The sequence below is a fragment of the Coloeus monedula genome, assembly GCF_965178545.1.
Source record: "Coloeus monedula genome assembly, chromosome: 1".
NCBI lineage: Eukaryota > Metazoa > Chordata > Aves > Passeriformes > Corvidae > Coloeus > Coloeus monedula.
Window position 1 is genome coordinate 115,280,098 of NC_138781.1, and position 16,459 is coordinate 115,296,556.

The window sequence follows — 16,459 nt, forward strand, 5'->3', positions numbered from 1 at the left end:
TCAGATCCAAGCTGTGCCATTAATGCCTTAAAATTTTAACCTGCCATGTTCAACACCCTTTTACAATAGGGATTTCATTTTCCTAACCATAACAAATCAAGGGAAACAAAGGATGTCTGGGACATCAAAAAAAATATGTGAACCTAATATTGTCCATTTCTTTCCACTCCAACTATGGGTCAAACAATGAATTACTATTTCTTCTTTTAAGCCTGTTTTATGCCATCTTAATTCTCCAACTCCTTTCCCTTTCACCCGCAAACTAGCGAACAGTAACTAGTAGAGAAAAAAAAATAGTAAGAAAATCTGAAGGTATTTTCCTTATATGACCCTAAAAAATCCACATCAGGACTTTAGTCCCATAAAAATTTCTAATACTTTGTAAAGCTCTCATGCACCCCCTCAAAAAAACCAAGCCAAACCACCACCTTGGTTTCTTAAGCTAACTTTAGGAAACAGGTTCAATTTTATGAATTTTATGTTAGAACTATCTTCTAGGGCATTCATTTAATGCATTTTGCTTAATCATACATTGTCAAGACATCTTAGATTGGCTTCAGACACACAGAAGTCAGATATAGTCACACAAACTCAGTCTAGCAGTCTGCACATCTCACATAAAAAAAAAAGCCTAATAGGAGACAAAACTTTGAGCTTTTGATTACAGCCTTTCTAGAAACTGCTCTCTGAGTACTCATCTAGGATATAAAAAGCTCTTGGCTTTACTGAGTCCTGCATGTAAACATGCCAACTATTTAAATTAAGGAAAACACAGCTTGTTATTATTAAAAACAAGCCATAAGAAAGTGACTCACATTTTTCACAAATATAACAAGCCATGCAGTAACTCAAGTTCAAAGTAAACACTGTTTAACAACCTAAGGCACAATTTTCAACCACACTGTAGTTTCAAGCACTGTCTTCAGATTTTCACTTCTGTTTTACAGCTGAATCACAGCAAAAGGAAAAAAAATCATGTGTTTTTTAAAATCTGACAATTACAAACAGGGAAGTACTACTTTGTTTTGTGGATTGGTTCCCCCACCCTTTTTTTCCATTGGGCCTATTAAAAACCTTGGAAGCGGCCTCAAAGGCAACTGGATTCCCTCTACACAACCACAACATTAACAGGATTCACTTGAGCATTTACAGGGCTGTAATCATTTATCGTAGATACTTGATAAACACACACCATATTCAAAATAAAAGCAGTATTTGGAAACCATTTCACAACTGTAACATCTCATAACATGTTACAGCAGTGCATACCAACACTGTCATTTAGGTACTCAGATCTGTGTTTTGCATTTTTCCAGTAAAACATTTCCAGTATGATGGAACAGAACTGAAGTTTTGGCAAACTTGTTAACGTGTTCAGAACTTGTTAAGGAAAAAAAAAAATTTAAGTAATATTTGTACGTAACAGCTTAAAAATGGAAAGTCTACTTCATGAAGTTTTGTGCTCTTTAGACATTTACTAGGATCTGAACAGATCCTACTGAAAGGACAGCTATTATTAACCAAAGGCATAAACTATATTAATATATAAAACTGAAAAACATCAAAACCTGGCTCTTTCGGACCACGACACAGAGCCTTGAGAGGTCAATAACTAACAAACATGGTTTGGTAGCAGTAAGTCAGCAATAAGTCTCATAAACTACATAAAAACACATGAGAAAACTTTTTCTTTTTTTTAAGGGTCATACTCCAGAAAGAATGTCAATATAGCAGAGACACTGTGCTCTAAGTACAGTCAGCACTTGAGTTCCAACTTAAAAAGTGGTACTATCCCCTGAGAAGGAAGTTCTCTAGAGAAACAGAAAGGACATTTGAAGTACAGCACAGTGACAGTATACAGTTCCATGGGATCAAACAATCCAGTTCCTGGATCAAATCCACGGTTTTTACAGCATCAAGTAATTTACCACCACCACCCTTATTGATTGTATGGAAAGATCAAATGATTTTGATTAACAGGAGTAGAAATGTGATTAAAAGAAAAATTAAAATCACCACCACCACCGATTTTTCAGTTAGGGGGAAAAAATGAAGGAACACACATCTATGTCCAGAAAAGTGCTAAACAGTTGTAGCAGATGGTAAGGAAAGGTGGATGGGGCACATGGAAAAGGAGTAAAGGGCAATTTGGCAAATCGGCACCAACCACAAAAAAATACCTGAATAAAACGTGGATGTGTTCAGTTCCATCAGTGTCTCTTTCCAATTACTGTACCAAGGAACACTAGCTTTAACTGAGCGATCTGATAGAAAAAACATGATATTATTATACTAAAAAGGGTCAGATACAAACACACTCTTGGCTTTTACACTCTAGTAGTGTGAAGTAGAAAAAATCTACACCATGCAGGCCCAAGAGGAGCACTGAAGAGATTTGACTCCAGCCAACCTTAATCAGGAATATTTCAGGCTCCTTAACATTTGACAGTGTACTTTAATGGAAATCAATATTAATTTCCAGTTCAGCCCCAATGCTAGGCTCAAATGAAAATGGAAATTCTATCAAGTAGCAACGATTTAACTTGTACCTAGATGTTATCTCTATTTTACTAGTTGGAAGATACTCTAAACCTAAGGCAGTAACTCGTGAGATTTCCCAGCCTATAGTACTAGTTAAAAGTAGCTGAACACATTAGCTGCTGAAAGTGTTGCCCCAACATTCTCCTTCATCTCAATCATATTCCTCCAATGCCACATGCCAGCATTTATATCACGCAGCCCTGAACAAACACAGCCAGGGAACTGATCTGGCTGAAAAATTTTTTTCTTCTCTCAAATAATTTAATTCTTTAGTGGGATCATTTTTCTTCACTTTCTATATGCACCAGTACATGGGAGAAGCAGGCATGGCTGAACATAAGCAGCTATTCAGCAACCAAACAAATTTCTCAGCACTAGACCATGGAACTATAAGAATATTAAACAACACTTGTAACAAAGAAGGATTACCAACAATTAAATCAATACAACACAGCAGTTCCAAAACTTCTCAAAAGAAGAGCAGGATCATGACCTCAGAGCCAGAAACAGTCACACCTCAGCTTCTTAAACAATGTTGGTGTCTTTCTTCAAAACAGATTGCACTTGATCATCATTAAAGATTAAGGAAATATAATTTAATATCATTATCCTATAAAACTAATTCAGTCCCAAAAAAGAACAAATTAAAGAACTGATGAGAGTATTTCACATTTACATAAAAAATGATTATGTTCTGCTGTCAGGAATGAATGCATCCATTGGTTTGAATAAAATGCTCTACGAAAGTTGGAAAAAAAACCCCTAAATGTCTTAGTAAATACTCATAGTTGTCTAAGCATAACGGAACCCCACTTGGCACTTCCTCATATCCTCTTACACTGTAAGGGGACAAGTTCCTTCATCAAGAACACCATCACTGTTTTGTGCTAAACCCCTGAAACGGGGTTCCATTGAACAACAAAGTTACTACATGAATTTGTCTTTCTGTGTGATCTTAAACAGCTTATACATCTCTCCTCCTGTCAAATAAGCATATAGTCACTCTGAATGGAAATGAGAACCTAATCACCGAGAGACACAAGATAGTTACATATGGTAATTTGTACACCCGAGGCTCCAGCAGCAAATATGGAAAACAAAAGGAGAGATATTTGCTTCTGTAACTACAAAGCAAGGCCTAGTATAGCCACTATTTCTCTTCCCTTCTTTCAATACCTCACTTCTAAACTGAGGTCATTAGAAACCTTACGGAAAAGTCTCTTCACTGAAGCCATTCTGCTTGCTTTTTTTTATTTTCTAGAACTGAAATAAACTTTCCATCAGAAAAAAAATTCTTAACAATACAGCAATTCACCGATGTGATGCATAAACAAGGGCACAGAAATTGAAAAAGATGTGGAGTTTTCAACAGATCTTAAAAACAAGAGGCTCCCAGGCTCAGGTCTTTTCCTTTATTACCAACACTTGACACCAAGTTGAAGATGTACCTCGTAAATTAGGTATCAAAGATGTAAGAATTATGCCATTTTTCCATCATCAACATAAAAAAAAAATCTACTACAGCAACATCAGTTAGTAATCCTCATGAAGTTTTATCAGTCTCTTGCTATAGCAGAGCCAAACTCTTCACTGCAGGCTGAACTTTAAATACAATAAATTACGCATGTTTAAATAGGGCAGTGCATACACGCTTTGAACTAAGTATGTGCTAAAAGGCTTTAATGGATTAGGGTCTTAATTGGGAGGAGTTTCATCTTCTCAGCTCCTAAGATGAGGTCTCATTTAGCAGTATTCACAATGCCTCATCCCTTGGAGATCTGAGAAAAAAACATTTTTAGAATACTCTAGTCATTTTGACAGTGAAATATGAAGGACAAGTTTCACACAAGAAAGAAAGAAAAAAAAAAGACAACAAATCAAAGGAGTTACACACCTTTCCTCAAAATCTTTTCCTTAAACGTTTTATGACTTTATCATAAAAAATAAAGGAAGCCAGGATAACTAACTTGATAAAGCTATACCTTAGTACCAACACTATAAATAAGCTCTGATACTTATTCAGCCAAGTGCAACAAGTCGCTATATCAGTTTTGTAACACAAAAATAACACAACCAAAGCATTGGTAATTGCTACATTAAAATAATGATTTAACACAAGTTCAGAAGAATTTCAACATTAGGAAAACTGAAATTATTAATGAAGCTCAACTACTCTTTCAGCATTATGTAAAACCAAAACTATTCAATAAATCCAAAGTTTCAGTAAAAGCAATGATTCAAAACTGATCAACTCTGAATAATTTAAGTAGATGCCATGAAGCTGAAATGAAGATTAGAAACCTTACAGCCAATTCCAGTTTACATTATGAAAAATACAATATCATTACATACCACTGATGTTGAGATCATAATCTCCAGCTGTGATCACATTAGCTACCAGTCCTTCAGCAGGCTGACTGACAGACACAACATCATGCAAAAGTTTCCGAATGGCACCGGGCTGAGGTGGGTGAGTGATGATGTTGTTGACAGCAATCTTCAAATTTTTAATGATGTGAAGCTGATTATTAGGATCTCTCATGTGAACTAAAAAGGCAAAAAAAAGAGGATTTGTTGAGGAGTGTAACAGACAGTTAAAACAGTTGTCATAAATTAGTCTTTTTCCAACACGTTTTTTCTTTAAAGATTGCTCCACTAAACTTGTCCATCATCAATTTTAGATCACAGACCGTAATGCCTGACTACCAAAAATGGAGGGGGGGAGGGTGATAAATAAAAATTACTTGATGCTCAACATTAGGCTCATCTAGGCATTAAACAACAGCGTAAGAGCTTGCAAGAGTATCCACTCCATCTAACACAGTATGTGCACGTCCTACAGTGATGCACTCCCTTCCTTGTGGAACATATCAACTTTTGTGGAAAAGCTATAGGAACCATGTATGGATTTCACACAACACATCATGTTTCAAGGAATCACCCATTTCCAAGAAACCCCCAGCACACAAATAAACAGCATTTAAGAAACTTGACAGGGATAACCTAGTACTCATTCATCCAAAATGAACGTATCCTAAAAGACAGGCTGAGAGAGTTGTGGTTACTCATCCTGGAGAAGAGAAGGCTTGGGGAGACCTTAGAGCAGCCTTCCAGTACCTAAAGGGTGCTTGCAAGAGAGATGAAGAGGTACAAGGGCATGTAGTGACAGGACAAAGGGGAAGGGTTTCAAACTGAAAGAGGGCAGATTTAGATCAAGAAGAAGTTCTTTACTGTGAGGATGGTGAGGCATTGGAACAGGTTGCCCAAAAAAGCTGTGGATGTCCCAACACTGGAACAGTTCAAGGCCTGGCTGGATGGGGATGTGAGCAACCTGGTCTAGTGGAAGGTGACCCCGACCATGGCAGGATGAAGTTAGAACTAGATGTTCTTCAAGGTCCCTTTAAACTTAAACCATTCTATGATTTTTAGTACTATAGCTTCCTTTGTAGAATCTTTGTGAAAATTGCTCCCTCAAGCCATCTGTTTTTAAAAACTACTCACGACATTTTCAACACTCATTACAATTCTGGTCCTGCTGTGATTTTTTCAAGTAATTTTACCCTATTTCAAACCACAACCACCACCAAGCAAGCCAGGTTGTGAGTGCAGGCAGGACACACTGACTTACGGCTGCCTAAGCCACCTGATGCTACCACGTGCCCCACAGTACAGCCCTTGACTCATCTGCATTTTATTTTCACAAACTCCTGTACAGCACATAAAAGGCAGCACAAAGGAATAATTTTGTTTTCCTCATCTTTCAACTAACCACAGAATTCACACCGTAAAGGTCTGAAACTGAGTATTCAATTTGCTCTAGCCTGGAAAGCACTCCACACCTTTTATACAAGCCTCTTCAGAAGTAACAAGTACACAGCTAAAGTCAGATCACACTAGATGTGCTTACAATCCATCTTAAATGTTAAAACAAATTTCTAATGTGGTTCAAATCTTGACTGGCATAGTTCTACCTTCCTCAATCACATATTCACCCAGCGCTCAAGCTTATGGGAAAACAGTAAAGCAAGTTAGAAAACTCGTCCTGCCAAAAACAACCTAAAAATGTGCAGGTTTTTTCAGCTCTAAGTTTCAGACTGAACTTGTACATCATAAGGCTATATCAACACAGGGAAGGGCAATTGTGCTGGCTAAACTTATTTCAGTTCAGCATTTCTATCAGAAACCTGAAAAGTTGTTTTGGGTGGGGTTTTTTTTCATCTTATCACATAGGTAAATTATTGACCCTACTGCCATATAATTACTGAAATTACCAAATGTAAAGGAAGTGGCAGGAACAAACAACTACGAAACGAGTTTGCCTTCACCAGTGCAGCTGTAACACTACAGCTCATCCTTGCTGTCTGTCCTAAAATATAACAGTCTTAATAATGAAGAGCAACGATATTTCCATACAGAACGCAGATGACATCTCTGGTATATGTTTATTGTGAAGGACTGAAAAAACAGACATACTTGGAACCCCAAAAAGTGCTTAATACCCAATAAAAAATATCTACTGTTACACATTTCCTACAAGTGTTTGTAAGATCATTTCAGAAAGCACTTTGCCGAAAATGGCAGCAGTAGCATATATTAGAACAAAAGCTTTCTCATCAGAAATTGAAAATGATCAGATGCTAAGATACACATGAACAAGGAACTCCTAACATCACACTAAGCTCGAATAAGCACAGTGTTCCCATTATATTTCCTTACATCTTGCACATATTTAAGGCTTAGAATCAGATAAAGTTACCAGAAGGCCTCCCTCCTTATTTTTTTTTTTCTGTTTTTTAAGGTCAAACACTTTGGTTTAAGAGTAACCAATGCTTAAAGTGACAGTTGCTAATTGACGTGTATGCTGTAATGCTCCCTCCCACAAAGACAGTATTAGTTCACAGAATGTTTTTAAAGTTTCTTAAAAACAGGATCCTATTTTAAAGAAAACCAACCTATACATATGTATATTTGTTATATTAGGCATCAATTGCTACTAACAAACAGCCACAAGACAGCCACTTTGAGAATAAATATGAAGGTATAAAATCCTCCGTATACTTTTGATTTCCTTTATTAAAGGAAGTTCAAAGTTTGGAGAGGGTTTTGGTTTTGCTTTCCTCTAAAGTCAAGATTTACGGAGATAGTAAAGCTGTCCTTTCACTTTTTTAAATATTTCCCCTTCACAAACAGGAGGTGATTTACTTACAGAAGTCAAGAAGCTAAAAATTACAGAACAGAGCACTCTGCATCTGTGCTCAGGAGGTTCTACCATCGCAGTGTGCTATACTGCAAGGGTATTTTTGGCTACACCAACATTAGCAAGCCACTGATAGGCCAAAGTGATGAGTAGATTAAATACTGATTTGTGCAGAGGGTGGTCCCGCCAACATCTACATTACATATCTTTGTGGGGTTCTACTTGAAATTAGATAGAATCTGGCCTCCTTGGATTGAGCAACCTCAGCAGTGTGTGGTTTTACACTGCCTGAAGAATCAAATAGCGTTCTGGTCCTTCACATCTCTTAACACGTGTAGGACAACTGATATGTGCACAGTAGAGAGCTCAGTTCCTGTTTATCAGAACTTTTTTGAACATGTATCAGAAGACTAACTTCAGAACTGCACTGCTTCTCTAAGCAAGAAGGCTGATGCACACGCAGCCTTCAGCTGGTTCATAAGCCGTGTAATTCCTAATTGCCAACAAAAATATGTATTGTAACAGGACTCTAAAAATACAGTAGCAGATCCATGACTGAGCTTTTCAAGTTATAGAAGAATTCAGGAAGCAAAGCATGTACTTAAAAGTTTTGCATAAGTAAGGGACAGCTTACTTCTAAAGAGATGAAATACCAATCAATCCAATTTTATGTTACAAATCCAATGAAATAGTCACTAAGTAAAGAGAGATGGATTAATTCCAAATGAACAGCATTTCACACTCCCGTAAGAAAAACTGTGCTTAGAAATGAAGACACCAAAACAGAATTAGAGAATCAAAGAATTGTTATGATTGGAAGGGACCACTGGAGATCATCTACTCCAACCCTCCCTGCCAAGGCAGGGTCACTCCAAGCAGGTAACACAGGAACCATCCAGGTGGGTTTGGAATGTCTCCAGAGAGGGAAACTCCACAACCTTCCTGGGCAGCCTGTTCCAGAGCTCTGCCACCCACAACAGAAAGAAGTTCTTCATCATGTTGAAGCAGAACTTCTTGTATTTCAGCTTATGGCCGCTGCTCCTCACAGAATCCCAGAACAGTTATCACCATAATATCACAATCATACATAATATGAGAATAATAATCATAATACAACCATAAGCAGTACAACACACAGTTGTGGAGGTATGTCATGCACGCACATTCTGCTGGACCACGATTGGATCATTTAATCATGCCTTTCTTGCTCTCTGTCCTTACCCTCACACATGCTGCTTCCAACACAAGAACTTACAGACAGCATGCAGTAACATTTCTTCCACGGAGCAGGAAGAGGAAGTCACACTTGATGTGAGGAACTGGAGTCAGGCCCATGGCCTGCTGGATCAGAATACACACAGAGCAGTGCAGTAAGAAAAACCCACTTAGAAGTTTCACTTAGGGAACACTGAGGATAATTCAGGTTTGCAAGTTCCTTAAGTGTCACAATAATTGGACCAAAACTGTTGCAACTAAGTAACACAAGCATTAAGTATCCTTCAAAGTGAATGTTTCATTTCGAATAGTCTGCCTGGTTTTGTTTGCTAGATGCATTTTGAGAGCCTTTCACTAAAAGAAAGAGATAATTAACTTCAGAACTCTAAGGATGTGAGCATCTGCATTATTTTGATCTCTGCTGCATTCTCAATCATGAGTGTTGCTATACAAAATGAAAAACACTTATAAACAAGTTACAGTTGATAAGTTACTAAGATTCACCACAGAATTATGGCAGATTTTTAACACAAAGTAGCTTTTAAGCTGTTGCCATTTTTCAAAAGAGAAATGCAAAAATCTGCCGAGAATGACAGTACGAGCTTCTTTTTCTTTCCTCAGCACATGACATGCAGAGGCTGAAGTCTGAGCTACATGTCTGTCAGAAACTAAATCTGACAAATGTCATTGCATCACTGCTCTGACAAGCAGTTCTCTGCAAACTGCTGTCCTGTACACTAGTGTAATGAGCAGCAGCTTGAAACGCATAGCTTACTTAAATTAAAAACAAAAAAACCCTCAATTCCGGATAGTAAGTTAAAGCACCATAGCTAAAAAATCCTATTGTTTCTCTTAAGTGGTCAATCTCCAGTTTTCCTGATGCTTCACGTGGTCATTTTACCGATGCCACATAAGCAGCTCGATTCCTATTCACAGAAACATCAGCAAAAAAAGTATACAGGATAAAGCTACATGCGAGCGAAAGGAAAGCCCTGCAACTGAAATTATAATTAATGTTTCTGAAAGACTGGCCGTACTTTCAATGCCTGGGACCGCAAGTGTGAAATCCAGTAGAGTCTGCAGCAAGAGTCAGGCACGAGTACTAGGGAGGTAACAGCAAAGTGGTTTTAATGGAAGACAAAAATCCGTCTGGAAGAGCTGAATTTACAGACACCTTCCTCTTCAGCCATGGGATGTCTCCAGAAGCCAAACTTCCCAGGTTCCGCAGACCGAGTGAAACTAAGCTGACTTAACAGCTGTCACCTGCGACAACCCCGGCAAACGCGTGTCTCCGCCAAGCCTGTCAGGGCTCCAGGTGACACCCACCCGGGCGGCCGCCGCCGCGGGGCGTCGGGCCCGTCCGCCGGCGCAGCCCCGGCGGGCACAGCCGTCAGGGACCCCGGAGGCCGCGGGCGGAAGGGAGCGGCGGCGCCGCCTCCCCCGCCCCGTGTAAACAACGCGCTCCGCTCCCGGCACCGACCTTCCGAAGTGAGGCGGCAGAAGGGCCTGACCAGCTCGGCGAAGCTGAGGTTGTTCCTGCGGGTGAGCCGCTCCGCCTCCTCGCTGCACAGCGCGGCCACCAAGGGCACGAACGAGTCCTGGATGAACTCCTGCACCGACTGCACGCACTGGGCCATTGCTGCTGTTCCTGCCGCCGCCGCTCGGGGCCGCCCGAGACGGCCCCGCTACCTTTGTCCGCAATTCTCCGGATTATTCCCTCCCTCCCTCCTCCCTTGGCCGGTGTCTGCCCGCGGCTCCCGCCCCGGCCCCGCTCAGCGCCCGCCAAGCGCCGCCATGTTGCGCCTCAGCCGAGCACCTCGGGGAGCGCCCGCTCCCGGCGGCCCTCGCGCCCGCTCATGTGATTGGGCGAAAGGGGCGGCGCCGTGCCGGGGAGGGGGAGGCGACGGTGGCCGGCCGGGGGGGGAGGAGCGGTGTGTGCTTCCCCCCCCGCAGCGGGCAGTTGGTGCGGGCCGGGAGCGGGCGGCGGGCCCGTGGGATGCTCCGGGGCATTCCTGGCGGCGGGAAGCTGGTGTGGCGGCCAAAGCTGCCCCCCGCAAAAACAGTGCTGGCGGTTTTGCTTTAAAAAAAAGCCCAAACAAAAAGACCAAAAACAGCAACGAAAAGCGCCAAAATGACCACGCAGCAGGAAAAAAGAAAAAGAAGAGCCCCAAACCAACAAAAAAGCGCGCCAAAGGAACCACGAAACAAATCAAAACTAGAAAATTAAAAACAAAACAAAACAACCCCCCCCCCCCCAAAAAAAATCGCCAAAATTACTCCAAAACAAAACGGAGGGGGGGGGGGGGAACAAAACAACAACAAAAAAAGGGTGGAGAGAGATTAAAAAAAAAAAAGGGGGGGGGGAATAAAGCATGCCAAAATAACCCCAAAACAAAGCAAAACAAAACCCCACACACGTGAATAAAACTACACACATAGACCCCCAGAATGGTTAGCCATAAAGTAAAACACAGGTTCCACTTTGATACAAGGAGAAACTTCTTTACTCTGAGGGTGGCGGAGCCCTGGAACAGGTGCCCAGGGAGGCCATGGAGTCTCCCTCTCTGGAGATATTCACACACCTGGACACATTCCAGTGTTACCTGCTCTAGGGGACACTGCCTTGGCAGGGCGCTTGGACTGGGTCATCTCCAAAGGTCCCTTCCAACCCTAACAATTCTGAGATTCTGTCAGAAAGAGTTGCTGGGGTGTTCTCTGGCAGATCTGTCAGTGCTCAGTTGTATGCAAGACATTCAAGCTGGGCAAAATAACTTCGCTTTTTGAGATTTGCCCATTAAAAGCATGATATTAAACAAAATCCTTTTGCACAGTGTGGTGGTGGCTGCCCTGGCAGACTCCCCGGCACCAGGAAGCTGGTTTGTGGCGGGACAAGGGCTGGCATTTGGCCCCAAAACCTCCCCCAAAGGAAAGCAGTTCTGTCAGTTTTATTTAAAAAAAAAAAAAAAAAAAGGAAAGAAAGAAATGAAACACCACAAGAATAGCAACACAACAACAATAAACAATAAAAGCAGAAAAAAATACCCCAAAAAACCAAATAAAACCGCAAAAAACCCACACAAAACCCCCCAGAATGGTTGAGTGATGCATGGGAGACTGCACTTGAACATGAGGAAGAACTTCATTACTTTGTGGGTGAATCTGGTGTGCTTTTCCAGAGAGGCTTGGAGTCTCCCTCACTGGAGATATTCAAGAACTGTCTGGATGCAATCCTGTGCCATGTGCTCTGGGATGACCCTGCTTGAGCAGGGAGGTTGGGCCACATGGAACCACTGTGGCCCCTTCCAATCCCTTCTGTGAGTCTGTAATTCTGTTAAAAAATAAGGAGTTGATTGGGTGTTCTCTGGCAGACCTGTCACTACTTAGTTGTATGCATGAAATTCAAATGGGGTGAAATAGCTCCATGTATTTTTTTAGATTTGCGTGTTAAAGCATGATTATCATCCAGAATCCTTTTGCACTTGTCACCTGAGTAAGGAAGTGATGTGGAAGCAAGACAACTGTGATTATCCATGATGAAATAAGTAATTTTGAACATGTTCTTTACAAAAAAGGAGTGCGGTAGTAGGGCTGATTTTTAACACCCTGCCAGGGACAGTCCTTGGGACAGGGCTTGTAAACATCACCAAAAAAAGCCCATCCTCTGAAAATGAAAAAATAGTTTTTAATGTAGACAGTAAGAAAACAAAATCTAGTAGGCCATACAAGTTGCCATTGTTCAGGACTGGGTCCTGGGAATGTTATCGAAAAGTTATTAAATATTGCAGAAAAAAGTTTTTTGGTTTTGATAGATTATTAGAGGAAAGGGAAGGCCAACTTCCACAAATATTTATTGCTTATCCACATTTGGAAATTCCCCAGAGCTATTCCAAAGTCATGTTTTCACAGATACTTTAAGCTAGGAGCTCCACATGGACGCTTTAGGAGAATGGTGCTTCTCTCCCATTCCTTTTAATCCATTACTTCTAAACACTACACAAGTAGACTATATATAGATACAGTAGTCTACTATATCTAGTAGACTGAAGTGGATCAGAAGTCCCAATCCTGTGCACACATGACTTGAGATTGAAAATTCTGACCATCAACAGATATGATTCTGGCCTTCTGGCAGAGATTCAATTTTTGATTCAGGTTTCTGGCAAAGATTCAAATTTCATGTGGCTATCATCAATTTTCAGTAGCCACTACAAAATGACAAGTCATTTTTTTTAATTGTCATTGTGTTGGAGGGGTTTTTTTATTGTAGCAATTCTAAACTTACATTTGTGTGCTCAGAATTCATTCTCTGTGAATGAAAACATGTTGTATGCCTTTACTTTCTACCCAGTAATAAAAATTTTGTGCTTAAAATTTCTCTATTGTGATTATCTCTCCCAGTATGACACTGTCCCAAGGACTGGTTTTGTCATGCTAGTTTAATGTTGCTCTGTCATCTCATGGACTGCTCTCCCAAGACAAGGCCACAGAATCACAGAACCATTTAGGTTGGGAAAGACCTCTGAGATCATCAAGTCCAGCCTTTGACAGAAAACCACCTTGTCAACTAAACCATAGCACCAAGACAAGTGCCATGTCCAGTCATTTCTTGAACACCTCCAGGGGTGGTGACTGAGAACCTTTTGATGCAACCTTGGACTTGCCTGGAGTACTGAGGAGGGATGAATAACCCCATCTTCAATGAACACAGCAGCTCAGGGTGTTGTATCCCAGATCTTTTACTAAAAAATGGGGAAGTCAATTAGGATTTAAATATCTTTATTTACAAGGCAGAAGATTCATTAGAAGGAATATAACATATCATTGCTAATAACTTGTAGCATCCTAAGTCTGCCAATGTGTGCCAATTTTGCTTTCAAATTCTGACCGTGTACAAATAGATAGGACAGACAGTGGACAGAAGTACAAAGGGATAATACAACGCTATTAATCCATGTTTTAACCATCTGAATTATTTAACTGAAAATATTGGTAATTACAGAGAAAGCAATGGATCAAAGGAAACAGTATCTAAACAGAAGTCAGAGCATGTAGGATGGAAAGGGACAGGGGAGGCCTAATCAGGGAATAGAAAAAGGGAACAAATAGTAAGAAAGAGTCATTAATAGATCAGAGCACAAACATCACTGAGACAGAAAAATATGTTCACTGCTTCAATTTTAAGAATAACCAGAACATGACTGTAAAATTTGGAGTTGAAACTGCTTAGCCTCCACCCTTTGCTGTTTCTGTGCTGCTGCCAGTCCTGCTTTTTTACTCCTTCAGGCTGGAAGCTTCCTGAACTTTTAAGTTTTGTGATTCCTTTATGCAGATAACCAAACTAGATCTTTCTGCTGAAGTCAGCTACTGCTGAGGAAGTTTATTTGAAAGGTTTTTTTCCATCTGTTAATAAAATAATATTTGTACTACTGTGTAGGTTTAAAACAGAGGAAAAAGAATATAGAATTACAAGAGCTGCAATCTCAGGTTGAATCCAATGCTTTCATTTGCAATCATTTAAATATGCGATGTAGTTGTTTCCCTATGGTGGTTACAGGCTAAACTATATCTTTGAAAGCTTACAACATGGACTCCCAGCTCCTTGCAAACTTCAACTGTACATTTCAGTTTATGGTCAGTTCAGATTTCTGAGTTACAGAATTAATGTCTTTTACAGTAATCCTCTGCAGCATAACTTGAAATTAAATTTTTAAGATTTAGCTGAAATCACACAAGAAGCTATCTATTGGAGGGGTGAAGTTGGTTGGTTGACGGTTTTTTTAACAAACCATAGCAATAAACAAATGATTTCAAGTTAGGTACCAATGTAGATTTACAACCAGTTAGCTGTTGTGTGGTAACTCCTCAAGGTTAATCTGGGACCCTGATTTCTCAACTTTTGGATTTGCTTATGATCTTCACAAGCCTCCTGAACGATATGGTCATCTGTGTCAGCAGTCACTGGTACGGAAGATGAATTGCTGCCAGACAGAGGCTGTGGTGTCTGAGGCTGTGGTTCCTGCAGTCTGCCATGCATCAGTAGCCCTCTGAGTTTCACTGCCTTCCACAGATCAGGAAAAGATCTTAAAATGCCCTTCTGCAGCTTTCAAAACAAAGGAAAAACAACAGGGGCACAGAAGAAAGAGGAACTCATCCTGTGCTGAATCAACACGTGTTTTCCCAAAAGACAATGAAAAAAACAATTCTGAAAGAAGATTTTAGACAGCAAGGCAGTAGGAACTGTTCCAGGGGCCTCAAGTGCATACCAAGGCCAGAGTGCCTGGAACATGGTCCAGTCGATCCTCAGGACAGAGTCTGCTGGCTGAAGCAGAAGGTCGGATCTGAAGCTGCAAGGATTAATGGGAAAGGCTTGCCCAGCCATGCTTCAAGGTGGTAGCAGAGGTCAACTTCCAGCTCTTCTGAATCAATGGTACAGTCTCCCTGACAACTCAGGATCCCAATGCCCTTGATGGCATGGGATGGGAATGGGTTGTCATGCAGTTCTCCTTCCAGAAATGGTAAGACAGCTCTTCCAGTGAACAGCTCCTCGTATTTAGAGCGAGCTAGGAAGAGCTGGTAGCTCCTGATGATCCTGCTCTGGCTGGGAACTCCAAGGTAATAATTCTCTATAACCTCTCGTTTGTTCCCCATAGCTGTCTACCACTCCCGTGACTTAGCCCAGGATTAGCAGCAATCTTCTATTCTTTGCCGGTATTGCCCCAAGGCATTGAAATTACCAGCCTCTTTTTATGAAGAGATGTAAATCTAAGAAAACTCAATGTAAGTTTTTCATATGAATATAGGGCCTGGCTGTAACAAAAGAGAGAGACAAGTAGAAAAAAAGAAGATATTAAGTAAAACAAGTGGATCAAAACTCAGCAACAAAGCCCTTGGTTCCATTCACCACAAAACTTTGGACACATACAGATATTCTCACTCTCCTTGTAAGAAAAAGTGAAGTTCTCATGCTCACTCTCTCACACACTCTCATACTTCCTTTTTCCTAATTATCTCAGAGGTTTCTACCTTAAATCAGTCACCCTTGCTGCTAATTTTTTTTAAAACTGTAGTCAGATAATCTTCCTGATTCTGGGGGTCCCTTTGTCAGGGAAATTCCTGGGGTTGTTGCCCCCCCACTTGCTGAAACTGAGTCACTACACTAACAAAGGACTAACAGACTGGTTCTTCATTTGTCAACAACATTTGTACTGATTTCCCCAAAGCAGTTTCATCTTTGCACATGCCAAAGCCCTACACGTAATGTCTCCCTATAACAAGGTGTATACTGCAGTATTTACGACTTAGTATGTGAGTATGGTGTGCAGCTTTGATTTGGTTGGGATCCAAAGGAAGCAGGTACATTTCAGTGGATGGAAGGCAAGCACTGGTTACAGTATACATACACAAAAATGTAGACAAATAATTGAAAGTATTAATTAAAACTGATTAATTAAATCTGATTCCTCATATTCCACTCTGCTTTCACTGAACTTAGCTATCAGAGTGATG

General features: G+C 40.6%; 1 protein-coding gene across 2 annotated transcripts in view; it reads right to left on the reverse strand.

Annotated features, from left to right (window-relative positions):
- Window positions 1-10,663, reverse strand: part of TRAPPC8 (trafficking protein particle complex subunit 8) — a 52,818-nt gene extending 42,155 nt beyond the window's left edge. For both annotated transcript variants that reach the window (XM_082296372.1, XM_082296371.1), the window contains exons 1-2: window positions 10,434-10,663; window positions 4,894-5,088 (exon numbers count right to left, since the gene is read on the reverse strand). In XM_082296372.1, the coding sequence (XP_082152498.1) occupies window positions 4,894-5,088; window positions 10,434-10,590 (352 nt within the window). In that variant the 5' untranslated portion in view covers window positions 10,591-10,663. The remainder of the gene's footprint in view (window positions 1-4,893; window positions 5,089-10,433) is intronic.
- Between the last annotated feature and the right edge of the window lie 5,796 nt (window positions 10,664-16,459).